General features: G+C 51.5%; 3 protein-coding genes and 1 non-coding gene across 6 annotated transcripts; 1 reads left to right on the plus strand and 3 right to left on the minus strand.

The window, feature by feature from the left end:
• Positions 1-147: 147 nt before the first annotated feature.
• Positions 148-16101, minus strand: TIA1 (TIA1 cytotoxic granule associated RNA binding protein). Of its 3 annotated transcripts, none has more exons than XM_021545397.2 (12): positions 15950-16101; positions 12581-12677; positions 11688-11786; positions 10685-10739; positions 9429-9516; positions 7481-7556; positions 6703-6811; positions 6138-6233; positions 5960-6044; positions 4484-4607; positions 3426-3565; positions 148-2199 (listed from the first exon to the last, which is right to left on the minus strand). In XM_021545397.2, exons 1-12 carry the CDS (start codon positions 15973-15975, stop codon positions 2100-2102), a joined length of 1095 nt encoding a protein of 364 aa, XP_021401072.1. In that variant the 5' UTR covers positions 15976-16101; the 3' UTR covers positions 148-2099. The 3 variants fall into 3 exon arrangements, with proteins under 3 accessions (XP_021401072.1, XP_021401073.1, XP_077645361.1); XM_021545398.2 differs by lacking the exon at positions 15950-16101 and adding an exon at positions 15634-15913; XM_077789235.1 differs by lacking the exon at positions 15950-16101 and adding an exon at positions 15634-15810 and having other exon boundaries at positions 11688-11782.
• Positions 16102-17696: 1595 nt separating this feature from the next.
• On the minus strand, positions 17697-17767 carry TRNAG-CCC (transfer RNA glycine (anticodon CCC)). Its single transcript has one exon. It is a non-coding gene; the product is annotated as a tRNA-Gly (tRNA).
• Positions 17768-17855: 88 nt separating this feature from the next.
• On the plus strand, positions 17856-23641 carry PCYOX1 (prenylcysteine oxidase 1). Its single transcript, XM_021545403.2, has 6 exons — positions 17856-17954; positions 19097-19303; positions 20024-20198; positions 20504-20715; positions 21405-21557; positions 21951-23641. Exons 1-6 carry the CDS (start codon positions 17870-17872, stop codon positions 22607-22609), a joined length of 1491 nt encoding a protein of 496 aa, XP_021401078.2. The 5' UTR covers positions 17856-17869; the 3' UTR covers positions 22610-23641.
• A 130-nt stretch (positions 23642-23771) lies between these two features.
• Positions 23772-25895, minus strand: SNRPG (small nuclear ribonucleoprotein polypeptide G). Its single transcript, XM_077789236.1, has 4 exons — positions 25826-25895; positions 25619-25641; positions 24770-24894; positions 23772-23942 (listed from the first exon to the last, which is right to left on the minus strand). Exons 1-4 carry the CDS (start codon positions 25855-25857, stop codon positions 23892-23894), a joined length of 231 nt encoding a protein of 76 aa, XP_077645362.1. The 5' UTR covers positions 25858-25895; the 3' UTR covers positions 23772-23891.
• Between the last annotated feature and the right edge of the window lie 149 nt (positions 25896-26044).

Genomic DNA, 26044 nt, shown 5'->3' on the forward strand with positions numbered 1-26044 from the left:
AGCTCCACCCCCCTCAACCACCTGACAAAACACAGCACACAAGCAGCTCAGTATTTTTCATTTTTTCCTTTTTTTTTTTGTAACAAAAAAGCTTTTTGTATTATTTTTCCATTTTTTGTAATTTTTTTTTTCGTTTTTTTTTTTAAAGGCTGGGCGAGAGGTAGGATAAAAAAAGGGCGTTTTTTGGCTGGTAGATGAGGTTTGGGAGCTGTTCTCAGCTTCACTCCCTTGTGAAACACACCCGGGTACGGAGGGGATTTTTCACAGTGGATTAAAAATTTTATATTCCAAGAGATATTTCATATCCACAAAAAAAAAAAAGGAAGATTTGAGGCATAAATCACATTAAGAGACTCCGTGTCCTACCTTTAAATAAGGAAAAAAGTACAAAAGTGGCTGAGGTTGTGCAAAAATTCTTCAATTTGTTCCTAATATTTTACAGAATCAGTACAGGAAAATGTAAAAATCAGTAAAAAAATTTAAAAAAACCCCAAAAAACCAACCCCAAAGGGATTTGTCACATTTTCACAACAGGAATTTTGCTGTCCCAGGGTGGGAATTTTGGCTGATGTGGGGAGAGTCGGGCACTTTTGAGTCCCTTTTTTATTTTTATTTTTTAAAATATTTTTTTCCCCAGTATAAGGCAAAAAACCCCACCCTGAGATGCACAAAAAAAGGATGTAAACAAGGACTTTTTCTGGCTAAAAATCTCCTTTAAAAGGGAGGGTGTGAGGCTGAAGGCAGCTCCAGGATTCCCACACTTTTGGCTTTTTTTGGGGTGTTTTTTGGTTTTTTTTTTCAGCTTTTTCTGAGGGAAAACCCCTCGAAAATATAAAAAAAAATTTAAAAAACAAACCAAAACACCCCCAAGGATGACTCTGTGCAATTCCTGCCTCGATTCTCAGCTGAGGCAGCCAAGTCCCTGCAGTTTTGTTTGTATAAAAACACATTAAAAAAAAGAACACCAAAACAAACCCCAAAACACAGAAAAAACAAAACAAAACAAAAAACTAAAAAAAAAACCCCAAACAAAAAAGGCAAAAAAAGGAAAAAAAGCCAAGAAAAAAAGAAAAAAGGGGAAAAAAGGAAAAGAAAGGAAAAAAAGGGAAAAAATTGAAAAAAAGGGGAAAAAGAAAAAAAAGGGAAAAAAAGAAAAAAAAAGAAAAAAAAGAGAAAAATAAAGGAAAAAAAAATCAAAAAAGAGCAAAAAAAAGCCTAGGAAAAATAAAGGGAAGAAAAAGAAAAAAAGAAAAAAGAGAAATAAAGGAAAAATAAAGAAAAAAAGAAAAAAAATTTAAAAAGGGGGAAAAAAAAGAGCAAAAAACCAGGAAAAATAAAGGGAAAAAGCAAAAAAAAAAAAAAAGGGAAAAAGGGAAAAAAAAGAAAGAAAAAAAAAGGAAAATAAAAGAAAAAAAGGCACAAAAAAGAAAAAAAGGAGCAAAAAAAAAGGGAAAATAAAGGAAAAAAAAAGTTTAAAAAGTGGTGCTGGCCATGCAACACCAGGCCGGTTTTTTGGGGTGAAACGGGAGGTTTTAGTGACCAGCAGCTGGATTATTTTTGGGGTGAAACAGGAGGTTTTGATGATTCTGCTGCCGTTGGGCTCAGGGGGTCTCGAAGCCCACGCAGCTCCTGGCTGGATTTTGGGGTGAAACAGGAGGTTTTGGTGATTCTGCTGCTGTTGGGCTCAGGGGGTCTCGAAGCCCATGAAGCTCCTGGCTGGATTTTGGGGTAAAACAGGAGGTTTTGATGATTCTGCTGCCGTTGGGCTCAGGGGGTCTCGAAGCCCATGAAGCTCCTGGCTGGATTTTGGGGTGAAACAGGAGGTTTTGGTGATTTTGCTGCTGTTGGGCTCAGGGGGTCTCGAAGCCCATGAAGCTCCTGGCTGGATTTTGGGGTGAAACAGGAGGTTTTGGTGATTCTGCTGCCGTTGGGCTCAGGGGGTCTCGAAGCCCATGAAGCTCCTGGCTGGATTTTGGGGTGAAAGAGGAGGTTTTGGTGATTCTGCTGCTGTTGGGCTCAGGGGGTCTCGAAGCCCATGAAGCTCCTGGCTGGATTTTGGGGTGAAACAGGAGGTTTTGGTGATTTTGCTGCTGTTGGGTTCAGGGGCTCTCGAAGCCCACGCGGAAGCCGGGCTGGGCCGGCACCACGGCGCCGTTCTGGCCTGGGCCGTACCCGGGGCCCAGCCACGGCTGGCTCTGCCTGCAGGGAGAGAAAATCCATCAGAAATCCCAAAACAGCCCCGGGGTTTGTGGGGGGAAAGGGTTCGTGAGGGTTTGGGGGGGTCAGAGAACAAGAATTGCTTCTAAAATGGGAGAAAAACTGGGGTGAAAATGGATCTGGAGGCAGCCAAAACCCATTTGCGATGTCCCCGCTTTGCTGTGGATCTGAAGTGTAAAAGTTGCTTCCCAAAAGGGATAAAAATTGGGATAAAACCACTCAGGACTCACTCAAAGATCTCTTGGGATGTCCCTACCCCGCTGTGGATCCGAGGTGCAAAAATTCCTTCCCAAAAGGGATAAAAACGGCTCTGGAGTCACCCAAAATCCTGCTGGGATGTCCCCACCCCTGTTGGGATGTCCCCACCCTGCTGTGGATCTCTGGTGCACAAATCCCTTCCCAGAGGGGATAAAAAATGGGATAAAAATGGCTCCAGAGTCACCCAAAATCCTGTTGGGATGTTCCCCACCCCTGCTGGGATGTCCCCACCGCTGTTGGGATGTTCCCCACCCCTGCTGGGATGTCCTCACCCCGCTGTGGATCCCAGGTGCACACATCTCACCCCGAATGGGATGAAATTTGGGATAAAAGCGCTCAGGACTCACCCGAAGCCCTGCTGGGATGTCCCCACCCGGATTGGGATGTCCCCACCCCTGCTGGGACATCCCCACCCCTTTTGGGATGTTCCCCACCCCTGCTGAGATGTCCCCACCCCTGCTGGGATGTCCCCACCCCGCTGTGGATCTCTGGTGCACAAATCCCTTCCCAAAGGGGATAAAAAATGGGATAAAAATGGCTCCAGAGTCACCCAAAATCCTGCTGGGATGTCCCCACCCCTGTTGGGATGTTCCCCACCCCTGCTGGGATGTCCCCACCCCTGCTGGGATGTCCCCACCCCTGCTGGGATGTCCTCACCCCGCTGTGGATCCCAGGTGCACACATCTCACCCCGAATGGGATGAAATTTGGGATAAAAGCACTCAGGACTCACCCGAAGCCCTGCTGGGATGTCCCCACCTCACTGGGATGTCCCCACCCGGGTTGGGATGTCCCCACCCCTGCTGAGATGTCCCCACCCCTGCTGGGATGTCCCCACCCCTGCTGGGATGTCCCCACCCCTGCTGGGATGTCCCCACCCCGCTGTGGATCCCAGGTGCACAATCCCTCCCCAGAGGGATGAAATTTGGGACAGGAGCGCTCAGGACTCACCCGAAGCCCTGCTGGCCCCAGGCCTGGCCGTAGACGCCGTAGGCGGGCACCTGCCAGCCGTTGGGCACGAACTGGCCCAGCTGGGCACCGCCGTACCACTGAGCCCACTGCCCGTAGGCCGGCGGGTAGCTCAGCTGGCCCTGCGACACACGGGCAGGAGTCAGGGAACAGGGAATCCAGCCGTGGATCCATCCATGGAGCCATCACCCATCATCCATCCATGGAGCCATCCATGGAGCCACCATCCATCTACGGATCCATCACCCATCATCCATCCATGGATCCATCCATGGAGCCATCATCCATCCATAGATCCATCCATGGAGCCATCATCCATCCATGGAGCCATCACCCATCATCCATCCGTAGATCCATCCATGGATCCATTACCCATCATCCATCCATGGATCTATCCATGGAACCATCATCCATTGATCCAGGGATCCATCCACCCATCCATCATCCTTCCATCATCCATCCATGGATCCATTCATGGAGCCATCATCCATTGATGGATCCATCCATCATCCATCTATGGATCCATCATCCATCCATGGAGCCATCACCCATCATCCATCTGTGGATCCATCCATGGATCCATCACCCATCATCCATCCATGGATCTATCCATGGAGCCATCATCCATTGATCCAGGGATCCATCCACCCATCCATCATCCTTCCATCATCCATCCATCCATGGACCATCCATTCATCCATCATCCATTGAGGGATGCATCATCCATAATCCATCATCCATCCATCCATGGACCCATCCATCCATCATCCACTCACCATCCATTCATCCATGGACCATCCATTCATCCATCATCCATTGAGGGATGCATCATCCATAATCCATCATCCATCCATCCATGGACCCATCCATCCATCATCCACTCACCATCCATTCATCCATGGACCATCTATTCATCCATCATCCATTGAGGGATCCATCATCCATAATCCATCATCCATCACCCATCCCTCCCTCACTCGCACTCCCTAATTAACGAGCTGGTTAATTAACGGCTCCGCGGGCTCCGCAGGGACCCTGACCTGCGGCACGGGCCCGGCCGTGTCGGCCGTCTCCTTGCCCCAGTAGCACTTGACCACGTGGCCCTCGATGGTGGTGCCGTTGACGGAGACGATGGCGTGGGCGGCGCTCTCATGGGAGCTGAACCTGCCGGGGGAAATATTGATTGGGTTATTGATTGGGATATTGATTGGGATACTAATTGGGATTATTTATTGGGATACTGATTGGGAATATTTATTGCAATATTAACTGGGAATATTTATTGGGATACTGATTGGGAATATTTACTGGGATATTGATTTGGAATATTTATTGGGATACTGATTGTGAATATTTATTGGGATATTGATTTGAATTATTTATTGGGATACTGATTGTGAATATTGATTGGGATATTGATTGGGAATATTCATTGGGAACACTTATTGGGGATATTTATCAGGATATTTTTCACCAATTTCCTTATTAAACGAGAAAGATCAGTCAATTTATTCTTTTTTTCTACAACTTTTAAAATTTTTCTTGATTTTTAAATAGTTTATTTTTTACTAAATGGGAGAGGTGGAAGTCAACATTCATTGGAAAGAAATGAAGGGATCTTGCCATTAATTAGGGAAGGAAATAAATGGATCTTCCCACATGACAAAGATCCCCATTCCCAGTGATTTTTAGTAATTTTTCTCCACTTCTTATGGCCATAACCCTCCTCAGAGCAGAATCCCTCTGATTTGGGATGGTTTGGTGAATTCTTTGGGGTGATGGAAGACAAAGGATCCTGTTCCAAGGGGTTTTGGGATTTTCCCACTTTTTATGGCCATAATCCCTTCTCAGAGCAGAAACCCTCTAACCCTGCGCACAGTGACTCCTGTGCTGACTGAAGTCCTGAATGACAAAGGACCCTATTCCAAGTAATTAATGGGATTTTCCCCATATTTTATGGTCTCCTCAGAGCAGAGGGAGCAGAAACCCTCTAACCTCTCTAACCTGGGAGGGTTCAGTGACTCCTCTGTGCTGACTGGAATCCTGACAAAGGGCCCTGTTCCAAGGGTTTTTTGGGATTTTTTCCCCACTTTTTATGGTCTCCTCAGAGCAGAAACCCTCTAACCTGGGAGGGTTCAGTGATGCTGTGCTGATGGAGCTCCCACATGACAAAGATCCCTGTCCCAAGTGGTTTTTGAGATTTTCCCCACTTTTTATGGCCATAATCCCTTCTCAGAACAGAGGAAGGAAAAACCCTGTAAGCTGGGAGTGTTCAGTGACTGATGACAAAGATCTCTGTCCCAAGTGCTTTTTAAGATTTTCCCCACTTTTTATGGTCTCCTCAGAGCAGAGGGAGCAGAAACCCTCTAACCCTGGAGGGTTCAGTGACTCTGTGCTGATGGAGCTCCCACGTGACAAAGATCCCTGTCCCAAGTGCTTTTTTGGGATTTTCCCCACCTGTTCCAGAGCAGAGGAAGGAAAGCCCCTCTCCCCTGGGTCACCCCCCATGCTCCCACCTGACGAAGGAGTAGCCTTTGTCCGGGAACACTCGGATCTCCATGATCTGCCCGAAGGGGGAGAAGGTCTGGCGCATCAGCTGCTCTGGAGCAGGAAGGACAGACAGACAGACAGACAGCAGCGTCAGGCACCCATGGGGACAGGGGGACAGCTGCCAGGGGCTGGGCCCACACGTACCTGTGAGGCCCGAGGTGACCCCCCCGCAGTACACGGTGCAGTTGCTGGGGCTGGACTGAGTGACCACCTCGTCGTAGGACAATTGTTTGGTGTTTGCTGCAAGAGATTGGAGTCTGGGATGTTGCATTTGGTTTTCAAAGGGTGGGATGGGAATTTTGGGGGGAGAATTTTAGTCCCGACTGGTAAAGGATTGTTGGGAACGACCTGCAAATATTTACAGGGATATCTCAGAGCACCTGGGCCTAAAGGGATCCAGGAGAGTTGGAGAGGGACTGGGGACAAGGGGTGGAGGGACAGGATCCAGGGAATGGCTTCCAACTGGGAGACTGGGGTGGGATACTGGGAAGGAATGAGGGTGGGGATGGAATTCCCAGAGCAGCTGTGGCTGCTTCATCCCTGCTGGTGTCCAAGGCCAGGCTGGGGGGGCTTGGAGCACCCTGGGACTGGGGAAGGAGTCCCTGCTCAAGGCACGTGTGGGGTGGGATGGGCTCTGAGGTCCTTCCCACCCCAAAAACTCTGGGATCCCCCACCCCAGGAGCTGGCAGGGCACAGGGTGGGCACCTACTCTCAAAGGTGCTCTTGGGAGCTGGAGGTTTCCTGGTGGCCCAGTTGGTCCTGATCTGCCGGCCTCCGAGCCACTGGCCCCCCATCTGCTGGATGGCATTCTCGGCGTCCTGGAGGAGGAGAGGGAGAGAAAAACCCCCCTGACCCCACTGCTGGCACCCCTTCCTGGGGGACAGGGCCACAGGGGGACCCCAGTGCCCTCCTGAGTCACCCTGGAGTGTCCCAAGCCCTTCCTGGGGGACAGGGCCACAGGGGGACCCCAGTGCCCTCCTGAGTCACCCTGGAGTGTCCCAAGCCCTTGCTGGGGAAATGAAAGGATCCCGCCCAATTATTGGATGAAGGGATCGTTCCCATTTATTGGAGAAAGAAATGAAGGAATCTTTCCCATTTTCTGAAGGAATTTAGTATCTTGGCCGTTTTTGGAACATGGAAAGGAAGGGATTTTACCCATTCATTGAAGGAGGAAGTGAAGAGCTATCTCCCATTTATTAAAGAAGGAAATGAAGGGGTTTTACCCATTTACTAAAGAGGGAAATTGAGGAAATTTACCCATTTACTGAAGAGGGAAATGAAGGGGTTTTACCCATTTATTCAGAGGGAAATGAAGGGATTTTACCCATTTATTAAGAGGGAAATGATGGGACTTTACCCATTTTTTGGGATGTAAACCAAGATCTCTCCCCCATTTATTGAAGAGGGAAACAAGTGATTTTACCCATTTATTAAGAGGGAAGTGAGGGGATTTTACCCATTTTTTGGGATGGAAACCAGGATCTCACCCATTTGTTGAAGAAGGAGACGAAGCCGTAGCCCTTGGACTTGCCCGTGGCCATGTCCTTGACCACCCGCGCGTCCCTGAAAGCACAGAGGGACCCAGCTCAGCCCCACAGCTCAGCCCCACCTCTCCCCTCTCCCCTCCACCAGGCTCAAAGCATCTCCTTCTCCACACACAGCTTGGCTAAAGGAGAAAAATTAAATTTACACCATGCAAATCAAGAGGTTCTTTAAGAAATGGCTGAGTTTTACAGCTGGCTGCTGCTGCCAGGCTGGGAAAAGCACAAAGCAGCTGTTCCACATCACTGCAGGAGCTTGGAACCATTCAAGTTTTAAAATCTTCTTTATTTGCCAACACATTCTACCTTGCTCATTGCAAATGTTCAATAGAAATGAATAGAAAATGAAAATAAAAATGAAAAAGTAGGAATTGAAAGGCATACGTCGGCTGTTAACTGAATTCCTTAATTCTCAGGTAAATTTGTTACCCCCTTTTTGGTCTGTGGGCAGCTGTAAATTTGAAGAGATTGATATTTCAGATTATTGAAATCACTGAATTATTTTGAATTGAATGGAAATTAAATTAATTATTACATTGAATATTAATTATTAAAGAAAATAAAACACATTTAAAGTCTTAAAACCACACATCAGGCATCATTATCAAACAGGAGTGACTGGAACTTTGAGGTACAGAAAAAAAAAAAAAACAGAAGGGAAAAAGGAAATAAAATTGATAAATACAACTACAACGTTTCTCCACTGTGAACTGTAGCCTTTGGTCTGCCATGGAATTCTGTCCACTCTTCAGAGGAGCCAAAAAAAAACCCCAGTTAGGAAATCATGGAAGTGAAATCAGAGCGGGCAGAGAAACCAGCAGAGCACTGAGAAGCCACAGTGGGCACAAAGTTCGTTAAGGCTCGGAGGTTTTAAGCTTAATTAACATTAATTGTGGCACCCACAGAGCCAGATGCCTGAGGAAAATCCCTCTCCAAAGCAGCAGGAATATTTGTTCTCTGTTAGATCCCCCTTCCTCTTTTTTTTTTTTTTTTAAGTTTTTCCAGAATTTGGGAAAAGCCACTTTGGGGAGCTGAGCTGGGTTTGCTGGAGAGGGAAAGGGGGAAGCCTCATCTCTACTGACTCTCAACTGAAAAATTGGGAATAAACACTCAAGAACAAGTGAAAATATGAGAAGAGTGAGCAAAAAAAGGATAAACAGGGATTCAAACCAGCCAGAGGCCAAGAATTAACCAAATTCTCTCCCCAGTGACCCTCAGCTGCACTCAGGGGATGCTCGAAGCAAAGATCACATTGATAGAACTTTCTAAACCTTCTAATACAAGGAAATGAAGCTGGCACAAAAAGAGGAATAAACTGGAACTCCTGAGAGATAAAAAAAGCCCCAAACAACAAAAACCAAACTTACTTCAATTAAATGCTTCACTACCCAACACTCCAAAGCCTTCTATGTTCTTACATCACCACCAAGAAACTCCAGTGTCCAGTACAGACAAGGCTACAAGGAAAATTGATGGTTTATGTTTGGAGCATGGATTGGAGGGACTGCTCCTCGCTCTGCTCACGCTGCAGGGTGGCAGTGGGACAGGCTGGCAGGGCCACCTCACTGGGAATGTCTGCCTGGATCAGCTCAGCTCCCCGGCCCAAAAATGTGTGGGACAAGGTGGTGCTGCCCCAAGGTGCTCAAAAAAAACCCTCATTTTGAGGGAAATGGGAATGAATTCCACAAAAAGCAGGGTTGGCCCCAAAAATCCAGAGTGCCCAGGGAAATGTACAGCCCAGGAGCAGGGTCTGGGTTTTCCACAGACCAGGTGGGATAAAGGATGTGGCTGTGTGAGAAGAACTGTGACACTGCCACAGTGTCACTGAGTGAACACAAAGGTGCCTCCACTCAGGAGAGAGACCTTGATCTGCCCCCCAAAAGAAAGGACTTACGAGATTCTTCCAAAGGGAGCAAAGGCTGCTTTGATGTCTTCAGTTGTGATCTCAGGGCTGAGGTCTCCGACAAAGACGTGGAAATGATCTTTGGGGAAAAAGAGAAAGGATTCAGTGGTTGAAGATGCCTCTGAGCAAAGCAGAGGGGAAAAAAAACTCTTCTTAAAAAACCAGTTATCAAAACTCCAGCTGTTATTCAAAATACATTATTATAAAGCACAAAAAAATGTATTAAATGCCACAGAAATCCACATTGGATGCTACAGGAAGAGCAGAATTCCTGCTGCTCCTGACAGCCCCTGTGCTTGGCAGTGTCACGAGGCAGCGATTTGAAGGACACATGTTTGTATCTTCGATTTTACAAACTGCTTTTAAGGCCTGCCAGCACTTAGTGCACAAATCTGAGACTTATTTACACCTCATGTGCCCAGTGTGCAGGAAAATCTCTCTCTCCCTGTGCCAGCATGAGGACGGAATCAGCAGTGGTGATGTGGAATCCTGGAATGGTTTGAGTGGAAAGGGATTGAAACCCATCCAGTGCCACCCCTGCCAGCACCCTGGGGTGCTCCAACCCCAGCTGGGACACTGCCAGGGATGGGGCAGCCCCAGTGAAGGAGGACTGAGGGTTCAGGATGGAAAGGGGGATCCCTTCCTGGTGAGAAACAGGCACAAAAGGAGTTTTCCTAAAGAGTTTTCCACCTCAGTGCAACAGGGTGGGACACAGACCGAGCTGTGCCACAGCGGGCACCAAACTCTCTCAGGCACTGATGGGGTTTAGCCCCACCAGCCTAAAAATTCCAAGGATTTCCTCACAGAAATTGCTGGGAGTGATGGAATCCCTTCTGGAAGGAACCTGGATGCTCCTTGAGGGAGATGCTCAATGTGCTCCAAAAATAAAGAATGAGGCATTTTGGGTTTTAATTCACAACTACCCAGGTAGCAAAAAGTCACAGATTTGCATCAAATCCCTTCCTGATGCTACAGGGAAATGGAAGGGAATTTTATGGAATTTTCCCATGAAAATTCAATGGAAAACAAACAAAAACCCCAAACTTAGCTTCAGGGAACACTTGGAGATCCACCATTTCACATTTAAGATAAAATTACCTTGTGAATGCTGTGTGATGGCAAAGATCAGGTTTGCCCTGAAGTTTAATTAACAAACACAATAAATAATTAGGATTCCAATGCAAACCATTCCCACAGAGCTTTGTGTGGTGCATTTCTGTTGCAGAACTTGCACAGGTGACACTTACTGCTGGTGTCTTTCTTCTGGCTGCTGGGGGTGGTGGCCCAGTTCACTTTGACCTCCTGCAAATGGGAATCAAACATCAGATTTGGCAAATCCTAAAAAAGCTCAGACATCTCCATGCTCAAATCTGACCCTACAGGGGTGCAAGGCTGGGGTTAAAACTTGACTTTTAAGACATTTTTCTAGGGAGAAGGTTTGTTGTTCAATGAACAGGGGTAAAGCTGCCCTGCTGGAGAAGGGAAGACTCCAGGGAGAGCTCCTGGCAGAACCTAAAGAGGATCCAGGAGAGCTGGAGAGGGACTGGGGACAGGGGATGGAGGGACAGGACACAGGGAATGGCTCCCAAATGTCTCAAGAGTGATTGTGAAGAGGATGAGGACTCTCAGCAGTGGTGCACAGTGACAGGGTAATGGACTGAAACATGGGATGTTCCACCTGAATATGAGGAAAAGAAGGAAAATGATGAGGGAAAATATGAAGGAAAACTTTCCTTTGAGGCCTGGAACAGGCTGTGGTAGCTCCTTCTCAGCAGACATCAACACCCTGCTGGGACACCCCCCTGTGCACCCTGCTCTGGATGAGCTTTGGCTCGGGATCATCTCCAGAGGGGCCTCCCAACCCAACTGCACTGGAATTCCATGGTTTTCCCCCCAGCTCCACATCCTCAGCTCCATGTTCTTCCCAATGCTCTGAGATCCTCCTACCAACACCCTGAACTTCTCCCAACACCCTGAACTTCTCCAAACATTCTGAACTTCTCCAAACACTCTGAACTTCTCCAAACATTCTGAACTTCTCCCAACACTCTAAACTCCTCCTCCCAACAATCTAAACTCCTCCGAAGACCATGAATTCCTTCTCCCAACACTCTGAACTTCTCCGTACAACACTGAATTTCTCCTCCCAACACCCTGACGGCTCTGGCACGGCTGGCTCTGCCCTGGCACAGCTGGCTCTGGCACGGCTGGCTCTGCCCTGGCACACTCACGGCGGGCACGGCAGCTTACCTTACCCATTATCTTCCTGCCGTTCATGGCAGCCAGCGCCGCGGCCGCGTGCCGGTGCTCGGAGAACTCCACGAAGCAGTAGGGGTCGTTGCCAGCTGTCTGAGACAGGGAGCGAGCCGGGCTTAGGGCACAGCTGGGACTGGGGCAAAGCTGAGACTAGCCGGGCTTAGGGCACAGCCGGCACTGGGGCACAGCTGGGACTGGGGGCAAAGCCAGGCTTAGGGCACAGCTGGGACTGGGGCAAAGCTGAGACTGGGGGCAAAGCTGGGCTTAGGGCACAGCCAAGACTGGGGGCACAAAGCTGGGACTGGGGCAAAGCCGAGACTGGGCAAAGCTGGGACTGGGGACACAAACCCAGGACTAGAGACACAAACCCGGGACTGGGGACATAAACCTGGGATTGGGGACACAAACCCGGGACTGGGGACATAAACCTGGGATTGGGGACACAAACCCGGGATTGGGGACAGAAATCTGGGACTAGGGACACAAATCCAGGATTAGAGGCACAAACCCAGGATTAGAGACACAAATCTGGGCTCTGGCCACTCTGCTCAGCCTCTGACTGCCCCATGTGGACAGGTTTTCTGCCCCTACAGGGACTAACAAAGCTTCCAATTCTCCTTTAGAAAGGTAAAACGACTGAAACAAATTTTCCAAACCTTGTTTGCAATCTGCTCCTGATTTAATGAGCTCATTGTCCCCCTCCACACCCACCCATGTTTAAATTCAGCACCAGGCCCGTACAGAAATGATGGCAAACCCATGGGAGTGTGGTGCAGGTTTATTGAAGGAGCTGGGCCGTTCCCAGGGGAATTCCCAGAGGCAGGAGCAGAGCCTGGAGCCTGCAGCTCCCAGGAGGAGCAGGGGAATGGGAGCGTTCGGGCTCTTACATCCATGATCATCTTGCAGTTCTTGCAGGGGCCGATCTGGCTGAAGAGCTGGAGGATCAGAGCCTCGGTCACGTCCCTGGAGAGGTTCCCCACGTAGCTGAGGGTCAAACACAGGTATGGACACAGATGTTGGACACGCTGGAACGTGGAAAGGGAGTTGGGACCAGGGATAAAGGGATAGGAAAAGGGGGAATGGCTTCCCACTGACGAAGGGCTGGGTGAGATGGGATAATGGATGGAATTAGGGGGAGGAAGGGCTGGGATGGAACCACCAGAGGAGCTCCTGGATCCCTGGGAATGTCCAAGGCCAGGCTGGAGCCACCTGGTCTATGGAAATTGTGGGGACCCACGGTGGGACTGGATGGGCTTTGAGGTCCCTCAGACCCAAACCATTCCACGGTTCCATGTGGAGATCTAGGTGGGATTTTGGGAAGAAATATTGGGTGAGGTGCTGGGATGGAATTCCCAGAGCAGCTGGGATCCCTGGAAGTGTCCAAGGCCAGGCTGGACAGGGCTTGGAGCAACCTGGGAGACTGGGAGACGTCCTTGCCACGGCAGGGGTGGCACTGGATGGGTTTCATGTCCCTTCCCACCCAAACCATTCCAGGATTCCATGACTCCATGAACTTGACTTTCCAAACTGATTTCCCAGTACAGAAACTCCAATTTCCACATTCCTACACTGATTTCCCAGTAGAGAAATTCCAGTTCCCACATTCTACACTGATTTCCCAATACAGAAATTCCAGCTCCCACATTCCTATACTGATTTCCCAGTACAGAACTCCAGCAGCCAGGTGACCCTGCCAGGAGAGCTCAGTCCTGGCTCTTCCTGCATCTCTCCCACCCCTCTTTCCTGCTAATTGTACCAGAATCCAATTAACGAGTCAGATGATGACTCTGCAGATGAAGGGTTGCGTTATCCAAGTTCATCTTGAGAAGCCAGACCCAAGTGCTGCCAGCACCTGCGCGTGCTTCAGACCACAAAATAATTTAATTTAAGACACGTATCCCACGTGCATCCATGAAAAACACAAACAACAGGACTCTGTCACCTCCAAGGCTGCCTCCTGACTGCCTGCAGATCCATCACCAGCTGCTGAAATGTGGCTTTCAAGGAAGGGAACAGCCCGTGGGAGAAGGAGCTGCCTCTCCAGGAACTTACTGACACAAGGAAAAACAGCTCCTAAGGCAACACAGGGCTCTGCACCCCCTCACTGACATGGGTGAGGTGGAAAAGGCAAAACCAAGGAGTTACTTCCAGGAGTGGCTGCAAGCTGCTCCAGAAAAACAACTGCAATGGGTTAAGGAAGGAAAAAACAGGGTGCAGAGAGCCCCAAAATCCACACCTGGGGGGGAATTCTGGTGTAGAAATCCCTGTGTGAGCATGGATTTAACACCCACTAAAGATCACCCTAAGCTGCACTTTCTGCCTGTGGTTGCTCCTCACTGACATGGGTGAGGTGGAAAAAAACGAAAAACAAGGAGTTACTTCCAGGAACAACTGGGAAGGATAAAACCGGGTGAAGAGAGTTTTGGGGGCCACACAGCTCAGATAGCTCCAAAATCCACACCCAGGGAAGATTTCTGGAGCAGAAATCCTACAGAAACCTCCATGTGAGCATGGATTGAGCATCCACTCACATGAGCTGCACTTTCTGCTCTTTCTAAAGAGCAGGGAATTGTCACCCGACCTGGTGACAATTCCCTATGTGACCCCAAAAAGTCACAGGGAGAGAGTCAGAGGAATCCCAGCCTGGAAGTTGCTCAGCTCTGAGCTGTGTTTTAAGGCAGGACTCGGTGATCCTGCAGGTGTTTTGCTCAGTGCTGCCCTGTCCTTGCCACCAGCTGCACGTGCTCCAGGACAGGGACCTGCATTCCTTGGCACACCTCGAGGCCACCACAGGACCCGTGGGATGGGGGAAAACATCTTCTCAAATAAACACACCAACGCTGTGTGTTAGCAAAGGCCAAGAATAGCTCCCAAAATGTGGGAAAACACCGGGATTGGGGAAGCAGAGAGTGGTCAGTGCTCGGGACAGCTGGGGTGAGGCACGTCGGGGTCTTGTCAAGCTGTGGTCACTCAGCCAAGGTGTTTCTCAAGCCCTGGGGAGTGGCAGCAGTCCAAGGGGCAACATTCCCTCACCCTGGAATGATTCCCTCTCTCCCTCCTGCCTTTCCTGCTGCACTGCAGAACAAGGCTGCTACAAGGTGGGAGCCTGATTTCCCTGATCCAAACAAGGGAAAGCTACTCCAGGTAACACCTGCCTGGGAGAAGGAGGGAAACACAGCCCAGGTGTGCACAGGAGCTGTGTGAAACTGTCAGGTTTTGCAGCACTTTTTGCTGAAATCCAACCCAAACCTCTCCTGACGTGGCTTCCTAATTCACAACAGGTTCAGAGTGCTTTGAACACTGGGACAAGCACTGGACTGATGGGCACTGCCTGGTCTTTGCCACGGAGCTGCTGAGCAGGGCAGTGGGGCTCCAGCTGTGTGCCCAGGCAGCCCCCACAGCCCTCAGGACAAAAATCCAACCTACATGGACAATACAGAATGGCAGGATCCTCACCACAGGATGGTTTGGGGTGGAAGGGACACGGATCATGCCCATTCAATGCCCTGCCATGGGCTGGGATGGATGAGGGAGGGGGCACACACACCTTCCAAGCCCCTTTCCCTCCAGATATGAGTGTACAGGGAGGAGGGGACACCTTCCACGCTGCCTTCCCTCCAGATGTGACCAGGGATGGACAGGAGAGGGGCACAGACACCTTCCAGAGCTCCTTTCTCTCCAGATGTGACCAGGGATGGACAGGGGAGGGGGCACACACTTTCCAGACCCCCTTTCTATCCAGGAGAAAGGGGGACACACCTTCCAGAGCTCCTTTCCCTCCAGATGTGACCAGGGATGGACAGGAGAGGGGCACAGACACCTTCCAGAGCTCCTTTCCCTCCAGATGTGACCAGGGATGGACTGGGGAGTGGCACACACTTTCCAGACCACTTTTCCCTCCAGATGTGACCAGGGATGGACTGGGAAGAGGGGCACACACCTTGCAGACCCCTTTTCTCTCCGGATGTGACTCGGGACGTAGCGGGGAAGGGACACACGGCTTGCACACAGCCCTGTCCCTCCAGACGTCAGCTGGAGGCGCAGGGGAACGCCCGGAGCGGAGGGCAGCGGCGGTGCCCAGCACTGGGCACAGGCAAAGGGCAGGAATACCGCGGGAGCCGGCTACCCCTCAGCCCCCGGGGCGGCTGCGAGTCCGCGGCGGAGCCCTGAGGGGCCCCATCCGTGAGGCGACCCCCCGGGCCGCCCCTCCCCGCGGAGCCGGGAACAATAGGCGGTCTCGCCCCCTCCCCACTCACAGGGTCTTGGGCATTTCATCCTCCATGGCTCCGCCGCCGCCCAGCCCCGGCTCTTCCCGCCCGCCGGGGCGGCCCCGTGAGCCCTGGGCAGCCCGGGCAGCCCGAGCGGCGCCGGCCCCGCCGCCGGACGGTCCCGCGGCGGCTCCTCGCAAGATGGCGGCGGGCGGGCTGAGGGCTGAGGGGACGGGGAGGGGGGGCGGGAACGCGCGTGCGCGGGGAGAGCGCGGGAACGGCGCGGGAGCGCTCCGCGCGTGCGCGGCCCTGAGGGGGCAAGGAGATTTAAAATTGGCAGATTGAAAATTGATTTAAAATTGAACAATTGAAAATTGATTTAAAATAAAAAACGTTCGAAATAAAGGGGTGAGGAATGGAGGGGTTGAAAAGAAATGGCTTTAAAAAATTGTGAAAAATGCCCTATTTTATGATTGGCTTTTCAATGTTACAGTGAATATTATATGTGTGATGTTAGAAAGTTATTAGTTTAGGTAGTGTGTTAAATACAGTTTTAAGTTACAACATAATGTTAAAATAGAAATTCTGTGATATAGGATTTGTTACAAGCTCAAGGGAGAAGATGAAATCATGAAGAAACTCTTCACACAGAGATGACAGCAAAAGGGGCCCATAAAAATTTACAGAAAAAACAAACTTTCTTCCACCTTCTCTCCGTCTTTTTGGAAGCAGCAAGATTAATGAGAAGAAGTTGACAAAACCCAGAAAAGTTCTTAATTTGCAAGGAATTTATATATTCATGAATATATGAATATGCAACAGGCTGTTGCTTGTAAGGTTATTCCTTTGCTCACGAGTGATGTTTTTTGTGACTTAGTGTCCGGGAGCATCCGGACGTCTGTAATTCTTTGCTTTTTATTGTCTTGTAATTGTCCTAACTCTAAACTTTATTACTCTAATTGTATTACTATTTTTATAATAATTTTATTATTATTAAACTTTTTATTAAACAAAGGAATAACCTTACAAGCAACAGCCTGTTGCATATTCATATATTCATGAATATATAAATTCCTTGCAAATTAAGAACTTTTCTGGGTTTTGTCAACTTCTTCTCATTAATCTTGCTGCTTCCAAAAAGACGGAGAGAAGGTGGAAGAAAGTTTGTTTTTTCTGATGAGGAGGCTGTAACTTTTTATGGGCCCCCTTCGCTGCCATCTCTGTGTGAAGAGTTTCTTGATTATCTCATCTTCCTGCTTGAGCTTGTAACAAATCATATATAAAAGAATTTCTATTTTAACACAGAATTTCTATTTTAACATTATGTAACCTAAAACTACATTTAACACACTCCTTAAGAGAATTAATGCAGCATAACTTTCTAACATCACACATATAATATTCATTGTAGCAATGAAAAGCCAATCATAAAATATGCATTTTTCACAACATTATGTTGTAACCTAAAGCTGTATTTAGCACACTGCTTAAGAGAATTAATGCAGCATAACTTTGTAACACCACACATATAATATTCATTGTAGCAATGAAAAGCCAATAATAAAATATGCATTTTTCACAACATTATGTTGTAACAAAACTGCATTTAACACACTACTTAAGAGAATTAATGCAGCATAACTTTGTAACACCACACATATAATATTCATTGTAGCAATGAAAAGCCAATAATAAAATATGCATTTTTCACAAAATAAAGGAAAGTAGTTAGGAATCAATGAAATAAAGAATTCTAAGTGACGAAAAAAGGATTTTAGGTGACGCAAAATCGTTGTGCGCCGCCCGGGAATCGAACCCGGGTCGCAAGAATGGGAATCTTGCATGATACCACTACACCAGCGGCGCGGTGGTGAACGGCGCCTCCCCGCGTCCCTCATGATGCCGCGCCCGCAGCCGCCCCGGCCGCGCTCCCGGCCCGCCCATCGCCCTCTGCCCTTCGCCGCCGCCATGCCGGGCCTCTGCCGGCTCCTGCCGCTGCTGGCCGCGCTCTGCCCGCCCGCCCTCAGCCTCCGCCATGGCCCCTCCAGGATCGGTGCGAGCCGGGACACTGATGGGCTCAGGGGAGGCGGCTGTGGGAGGGACGGGGAATCTGCCGGGGGAGCTGTTCGGGGCAGCCGGCGGAGGCCGCCTCAGGGGTGTCCCGGGAAGGAATGGGGGAATCGGTGAGGGCCGGGGGTGCCACTGGCATCCCTTGAGTCCTCGAGGGGATCCTTGAGGAAGGTGTGAGGGGAGGATCCTTTAAGGGCCATTGAGGGGATGTGACATGGGAGGCCCCTGAGGGGATCTGTGTGGGACAGGGAGTAATGGAGGGTGTCCCTTGAGGGATCTGAAGTGGGGGGTCCATGAGGGATCTGTGAGGGCCAGGGGGTGCCACTGGGATCCTCGAGGATGAGGGAGGATCCTTTAAAGGCCTTTGAGGGCATGTGATATGGGAGACCACTGAGGGGATCTGTGTGGGACAGGGAGTAATGGGTCCCTTGAGGGATCTGAGGTGGGGGGAGCCATGAGGGACCTGCGAGGGTCAGGGGTGTGTGGGGGATCCTTTGAGGGAATCTGTGAGGAAGGTGCAATGGGGGATCTTCCTGAAGGTTGGGGGGCCGTGAGGGGATCTGTGAGGGGCAGGGGATATGAGGGGGGTTCCATTGAGGGGATCTGTGATGGATCTGTGAGGGGTTCTGTTGGGGAGATCTGTGGTGCAGAGGGTCTGTGAGGAATCTGTGGGGGGTTCTGTCCTGCAGAGGGTCTGTGAGGGATCTGTGAGGAGTTCCCTTGAGGGGATTGGGGTGAGGGGTCTGTGAAGGATCTGTGAGGGATTCCATTGAAGAAATCTGTCCTGCAGAGGGTCTGTGAGGGATCTGTGGGGAGTTCCCTTGAGGGGATTGGGGTGAGGGGTCTGTGAAGGATCTGTGAGGGATTCCATTGAGGAAATCTGTCCTGCAGAGGGTCTGTGAGGGATCTGTGGGGAGTTCCCTTGAGGGGATTGGGGTGAGGGGTCTGTGAAGGATCTGTGAGGGATTCCATTGAGGAAATCTGTCCTGCAGAGGGTCCATGAAGGATCTGTGGGGGGTTCCACTGAGGGGATCTGTGGGGCAGGGGGTCCGTGAGGGATGTTTGAGGGGGTGTGTGAAGTGGTGGCTCGTAGGGGTGTGAAGGTGACCGAGCCCCTTCTCCCAGCCGTGGTGGGCGGCGGGATCGGCGGCTCGGCCGCCGCGTATTTCCTGCGGCAGAAGTTCGGCCGCGGCGTGCAGCTGCACGTGCTGGAGAAGGCAGCGGTGGGCGGCCGGCTGGACACGCTGGACGTGGAGGGTTCCACCTACGAGGCAGGGGGGTCCGTGATCCACCCCCTCAACCTGCACATGAAGCATTTTGTCAAGGAGCTGGGTGAGCACTGACCCCACAACCGTGGTGTTTCCCAAAATTGTCCCTCAGACCCAAAATTATCCCTCTGGGGTGCTCTTGGTCCCAATCTGCTGGGGAACTTCCCTCAAAAGAACAAGGCTTGCTAGCCCTCATATCCTTCCCCAGTAGCAGCCCATCTCCTTCCCAAATAGCCTGCCCTTCTTTTCCCAATATTCCCCCCATGTCCCTCCCCAACAGTTCCTCTTCTTTTCCCAATATCCCCCCAAACACTTCCCTAGTAATCACCTTTCTCCAATATCCCTCCCCACAGGCCACTTTCCTTCTCAAACTGCCCCCCATCACCTCCCCCATGCCCCCTGTGGTACCCCAGCCCCACTCCAGGCAAAGAAAACCCACATTGCAACGGGAATGGTCTCACCCCTCCCCAAGGTGACCCAGTTACGGCATCATAAAGGTCCAAAAATCACCTCCAGTCACTCCCTGGCCCATGATCAAGGGCTAATTCCCTTTCCACACTTTGGGATCATAAAGGCATCTTATGGTATCATAAAGGGCCAAAAATCACTTCTAATCACTCCCTGGCCCGTGATCAAGGGCTAATTCCCCTTTCCACACTTTGGGAACTCCAGTCTTCAATCACTCACCTTAGCAGCACAAAGCCAGGTTCTCTCAGGAAGTTCAAATTAAGGTGGAATAGCTCTACCTTTCCCTAAATTCCCTTTTTCTGTCCTTTTTCTAAAGGCCTCTCGGTCGCCTCACCCCAGGGCAGCCTCGCGGGCGTTTACAACGGGGAGGAATTTGTGTTTGAGGAGAGCAGCTGGTCCTTCATCAACCTCCTCAAACTGCTCTGGCACTACGGCCTCAACCCCCTGCGCATGTCCATGTGGGTGGAGGACATCCTGGACAAGTTCATGAGGTGGGATGGGGTCCTGAGGGGGAAAAACTGGGAGAGGACCTTAAAAACACCTCACTGCTCCAAGCTCCATCCAGCCTGGCCTTGGACACTTCAGGCATGGGGCAGCCACAGCTTCTCAGGGAAAATGTGCCAGGGCCTCACCACTGTGCTAAAAACGCCCAATATGGAACCTAAACCTGCCCTCTTTGTGCTGTGCCTCCAGGCCCTTGTCCTGCAGCTCCCACAAAGCCACCCCACGAGATCCCCCGCAGCTGCCAGGGCCACAGAGCTCATTAACAGAGACCATTTTTTGTCTGCAATGAAAGGATCTACCGGTACCAGATGCACGACTACGCCTTCAGCAGCAACGAGCGCCTGCTGCACGCCCTGGGAGGCGACGACTTCGCGCGCCTGCTCAACCAGAGCATCGACGAGGCCATGCAGAAAGCAGGATTCTCCCAAAAATTCATCAACCAGGTGGTTTGTCCAGCCATGAGGGTGAATTACGGCCAAGGGGTCGCCATCAATGGCTTTGTAGGTGAGTCCACTTACCACCCTGCTCCCAGTGCTCCCAGTGCCCTCACCACTGGATTGGAAGAGAATAGAGATGGTTCTGTGGGCAACCTTGTCCCTGATGAGTTGCAGCTCTGCTAATTACCAAAGAGTGGAAGCAGCCTTGCCCTTGATAGGTCATGGCTCTGGCCAGTAAGGATGTGTGTTTTAAAAGAGTGGGTTGGGTGGTCGTGAGAAAGAGGAAGAAAGAGGAAGGAGAAGGGGAGAAGGAGAGAAGGAGTCAGTGTTGCATGGTGCTGCCCATTTATAGAGAAAAGATACAAAAATTTACTGTAAAGGATAATAAAGGGCTGATGCCACCATCTTTGGTGTCAGTCATTTGAGTCCACCATCAATGGGGAAAGGTTTGGAAGTTCACTGTAAAGGATAATAAAGGGCTGAAGCTTGCCACATCTTTGGCCTCAGTTCTTTTGAATCTACCATCAATGGGGAAAGTCATTTGAATCCACTGACAATTGGTGCCCCGTGTGAGGAGTGAACACCGACGAACTCTGAGAAAGCAAACACTGACAAAAGCTAACACCGACATCTGGGTGTTGGGTTCCTGCTCCCGGGGCTCCAAGCTCTGTGTCCCAAAGGGATGCTTGTATCCCTTACTTTTGCAGTTGTTTTTTCCAGTGTTTCCCTGCTCTGACAGTGGTGGTTTCCTTGCAGGTGCTGTGTCCCTGGCCGGGGTGCAGTCAGGCCTTTGGTCTGTGAAAGGGGGGAACAAACTCGTGTGCTCTGGGCTCATCTACTCCTCCAAGGCCGAGGTTATCCCAGGAACAGTTGTGTCCATAGAGCCAAAAACCAGATCCAAGCGTGGTGGTGAGTGGGGTTGGAATTCCCTTCAGAGGGGAGGGGATGGTGACACTGGAGAGTGACCTTGGCTCCTTGGGACTTCAAAATGAAAATTCCTCCCTGAGAGGGTGGAGAGGAGCTGGGATGGAATTCCCAGAGGAGCTGTGGCTGCCCCTGGATCTCTGGAAATGTCCAAGGCCAAGCTGGATGGAGCTTGGGGCAAGCTGGAATAGAGGAAGGTGTCCCTGCTGTGGAACTGGATGGGCTTTAGGATCCCTTCCAATCCAACCCATTGCATGATTCCATGAAAACAGAGCTCAAATCCCAGCAGTACAAACTGATAAACCCAAATGTGGTGGCATTTTGAAATGGCAGGGACAGTCAGATTCCCTCCCAGGATAACCGAGCTGTTCTCTGCAGGGGACCCGGTGAAGCTCTATGAGGTCACCTACAACACGTCCTCGGGGCTGACAGGGGACACCTACGACATCGTCGTCATCGCTGCTCCGCTTGGTCGCAAGATGGCCAACATCACCTTCCAGAACTTCGACCCTCCCATCCCGGAATTCCGGAATCCCTACCACCAGACCGTCACCACCTTGGTGCACGGGCGCTTGAACACCTCCTTCTTTGGCTACCGCGACCCCCAGGCTTTTCACTTTGGGGCCATTTTCACCACGGACAACCCCAAGCTGTTCATCAACAGCCTGGGTGTGGTGTCCCCCGTTGGGGACACGGGCACGGGCGGGAAGCTGCCGTTGCCGTCGGCTGTCTGGAAGGTGTTCTCCAAGGAAGAGCTCACCAAGGAGCAGCTCAGTTTGCTCTTCTCCTCGTACGACTCGGTGAAGGTGAAGCCATGGTTGGCGTATCCCCAGTACAGCGCTCCCGAGAAGCTTCCTCCCATCGTCCTGCACGAGCAGCTCTACTACCTGAACGGGCTGGAGCGCGCTGCCAGCGCCATGGAGATGAGCGCCATCGCCGCCCGCAACGCCGCCCTGCTCGCCTTCCACCGCTGGCACGGCCACAGCGCCAGCGTCGACCAGGAGGACCTGCACGAGAAGCTCAAAACGGAGCTCTGACACGACCCCCACGGCTTAATTAACACTAATGAACTCTGTGCTTCGCCCTCCAAGGAGGTGTTTTGTAGGATCATTGGATCCTTACAGTTGGAAGATCTTCAAGATCATGACCTGCAAAATCTTCCAGAAACATCAAGACCATCAAGATGCCCTGAGTAACTCTAACGAACTCCATACTTCGCCCCTCCAAAGAGGTGTTTCATGGGATCCTTTAGGTTGGAAGACCTTCAAGATGCTGTAGTTAACTCTAATGAACTCCATACTTCACCCCTCCAAGGAGATGTTTTGTAGGATCATGGGATCCTTAAGATACAAGATCTTCAAGCCCATTAAGATGCTGTAATAAACTCTAATGAACTCCATACTTTGCCCCTCCAAGGAAGTCTTTCATAGGATCATGGGATCCTTAAGGTTGGAAGAGCTTCAAGAACTTCAAGGCCATCAAGACCAGCAAAGCCCTCAAGACCTTCAAGATCATCAAGACCCTCAAGGTCATCAAGAACTTCCAAGTCCAACCATCAGCCCAACCACGTTCACCATAAACGACGTCCTCAAGTGCCACATCCGTGCGTTGTTTGGACACTTCCAGGGATGCCGACTCTGCCACAACCTAGGCTGGACAACCCTTCCTGCCATGACAAAATTCTTCCCAATATCTCATCCTGATGTCCCCTGGTGCCACCTGGAAGCTGTTTGGCCAGCTCTAGAGGGAGCAGGAGCAGTGAAGAGTTCCCAAGTAAGCTGGGACGTTTTCCTCACACAAATCCATGAGTTTTCCTCAGTTTTCCTTGATTTAGCCCTGTCTGAGGTAGGGAATTCATTAAAAGTGCCATATTGACCCCCAAAGTGCCCTCCAGCTGGGAATATTGACTCCCTGGCTGTCCATCCCTCTGCCCCAACTTTTCCCAAGGCTCTGCCAAGGAATTATTCCTCAGGGTGGGAACTGGGGGAAAATAAGTGGGAAAGAGGGAGAACCACCAACATCCACGGCCGTGTTCAGGTACGAAGTTAATAAAGAATTTAATAACCCAAGTGTGTTTTAAGTAAAAAAACCACCAGAAATAGTATAAATTGAACACCCACTTCCATAAATAAAAGTTGTACCAGGATCGGGAACAGAATTACCGCTGAGCTGCCAAAAACTGGTGCGACAAAGGCTTGATTTGGGTCAACCATTACAAAATTGATTTAATAACACAATCAAAATAATTGTACACTCGTGGGCGGCATTTTGGACGAGGGAACGGAAGCAGTGGGTGAGGACTTGGGGTTTTCCAGGGGTTTATACTCGTTCCAAAGCTTCCAGCATGATGATGCTGTTCCCTCGGATCACCTGGAAGGGGCAAGGTGAGAGCTGTTACCTAAGGGTTCCTTCCTTCCAGTTTGTTTTCCCAAAAATCCCAGAAAATTTGGCTGGAATTTCCTCCTCACAAAAGCCAAAATAGACTGATTTTAACCCGAAATCCTCAAGGATCACAGGATACCAGAATCCTTGAGAGTGGAAAAGACCTCCCAGTGCTCCAGGTGCACTCACCACCCTGCTCCCAGTACTCCCAGTGCTCTCACCACCCTGTCCCAGTGCCCCCAGTGTTCCCTGTGCCCTCACCACCCTATGCCCAGTACGCCCAGTCGCACACACCACCCTCCTCCCAGTACTCCCAGTGCCCTCACCACCCCACTCCCAGTACTCCCAGTGACCTCACCACCCTGTCCCAGTACTCCCAGTGCCTCACCACCCTGCTTCCAGTATTCCCAGTACCCTCACCACCCGACTCCCAGTGCTCCCAGTGCCCTCACTGCCCTGCTCCCAGTACTACCAGTGCCCTCACCACCCCACTCCCAGTACTCCCAGTGCCTCACCACCCTGCTTCCAGTATTCCCAGTACCCTCACCACCCGACTCCCAGTGCTCCCAGTGCCCTCACTGCCCTGCTCCCAGTGCTCCCAGTGCTCTCAGTGCCCTCACCACCCTGTCCCAGTACTCCCAGTGCCTCACCACCCTGCTTCCAGTATTCCCAGTACCCTCACCACCTGACTCCCAATGCTCCCAGTGCCCTCACTGCCCTGCTCCCAGTACTACCAGTACCCTCACCACCCCACTCCCAGTGCTCTCACCACCCCGCTCCCAGTGCTCTCACTCCCAGTGCTCCCAGTGCCTCACCACCATGCCGATGTTGTTCTGCTGCCCGCCCGCCGCCATCTCCACGCACTCGTCGATGACGAGGTTCATGAAGGGGTCGAAGCCGCGCAGGATGCCCTGCACGTGCCGCCCGCCGTTCAGCTTCACTGCGGGGAGCGGGGCCTGAGCGCGGGCACCCCACAACGGGGCCGTGCACCCCCCAAAACCAGCGGGGGGAATGGGAACGACTGAGCACAACCCGTTAATGGGACAGGGGGAACAGAGCGAATTTTCAACCCGTGTTCTAGTTAATTAATGAATTATTAATGAATGAATTAGAATTTTAATTCATGCGCTCTAAGGTCGGAAATCAGCAGCCGGGACCTCTTATCTGGGCTCTGTGAGGGGTGGGCGGGGTCCCCAAAAACCGGGTGGGGGGCTCAGGAGACTCCCACAGCGGGGCCACGAGAGGGAAACGGGGCTGTGGAGGGTCCCCAAAACGGGGCATTGTTGGGGGGTGGGTCCCCAACAGCGGTGGGCGTGAAGGGGATCGGGGGTCCCAGGGCACCGTGAGAGGGATTGGGATGGGGGTCCCTACCTGGGCACCGTGAGGGGATTGGGGCGGGGGTCCTGGGACACCCTGATGGGAATGGGGGCGGGGGTCCCTAAGCACCGTGATGGGGATCGGGGCGGGGGTCTCCGGGCACCGTGACGGGATCGGCATTGGGGTCCCTGCCTGAGCACCGTGAGGGGATCGGGGTGGGGGAGAGTCCCGGGACACCCTGAGCGGGACTGGGGCGGGGGTCCCAGGAACCGTGAGAGGGATCGGGGCGGGATGGGGCCCCCGGGCACCGTGAGGGGGACCAGGACGAGATCCGCTCCAGAACTCACACGACAGCTTCTTGTCCATGAACCTGCAAGGAGACGGCAGCGGGTGAGCGCCGGCGGGTGGCGACGGGGCAGGAGCCCCCCCGCCATTATCCCCACAGCGACCGCGCGTCCCCCGCCGCCGTTGCACCGGAGTACCGGGCAGCAGCGGCCCCCACTTCCCCCCGCCCGGGCCCCGGCTGCCCTCGCCCCGCTCGTCCCCGGCCGCACTTTTTCAGCTCGGGCGGGTGCGCTTTGCTCATGGCGCCCGCAGCCCCCGGCCGTCCCTGCCGCGCTCTGACGTCAGCGCGCCGTGCGTCTCCCCGCGCCGGCCAATGGCGGCCCGCGGCGCGCTCCCGCACTCACCCGAGTAGCGGCGCGGCAGGGGCGAGGCAGCGGGGGGATGCAGGGGTCGGTGAGGGGAGTGCGCGGCTACACGGGGAGGTACGG

The sequence above is a fragment of the Lonchura striata genome, chromosome 32, assembly GCF_046129695.1.
Source record: "Lonchura striata isolate bLonStr1 chromosome 32, bLonStr1.mat, whole genome shotgun sequence".
NCBI lineage: Eukaryota > Metazoa > Chordata > Aves > Passeriformes > Estrildidae > Lonchura > Lonchura striata.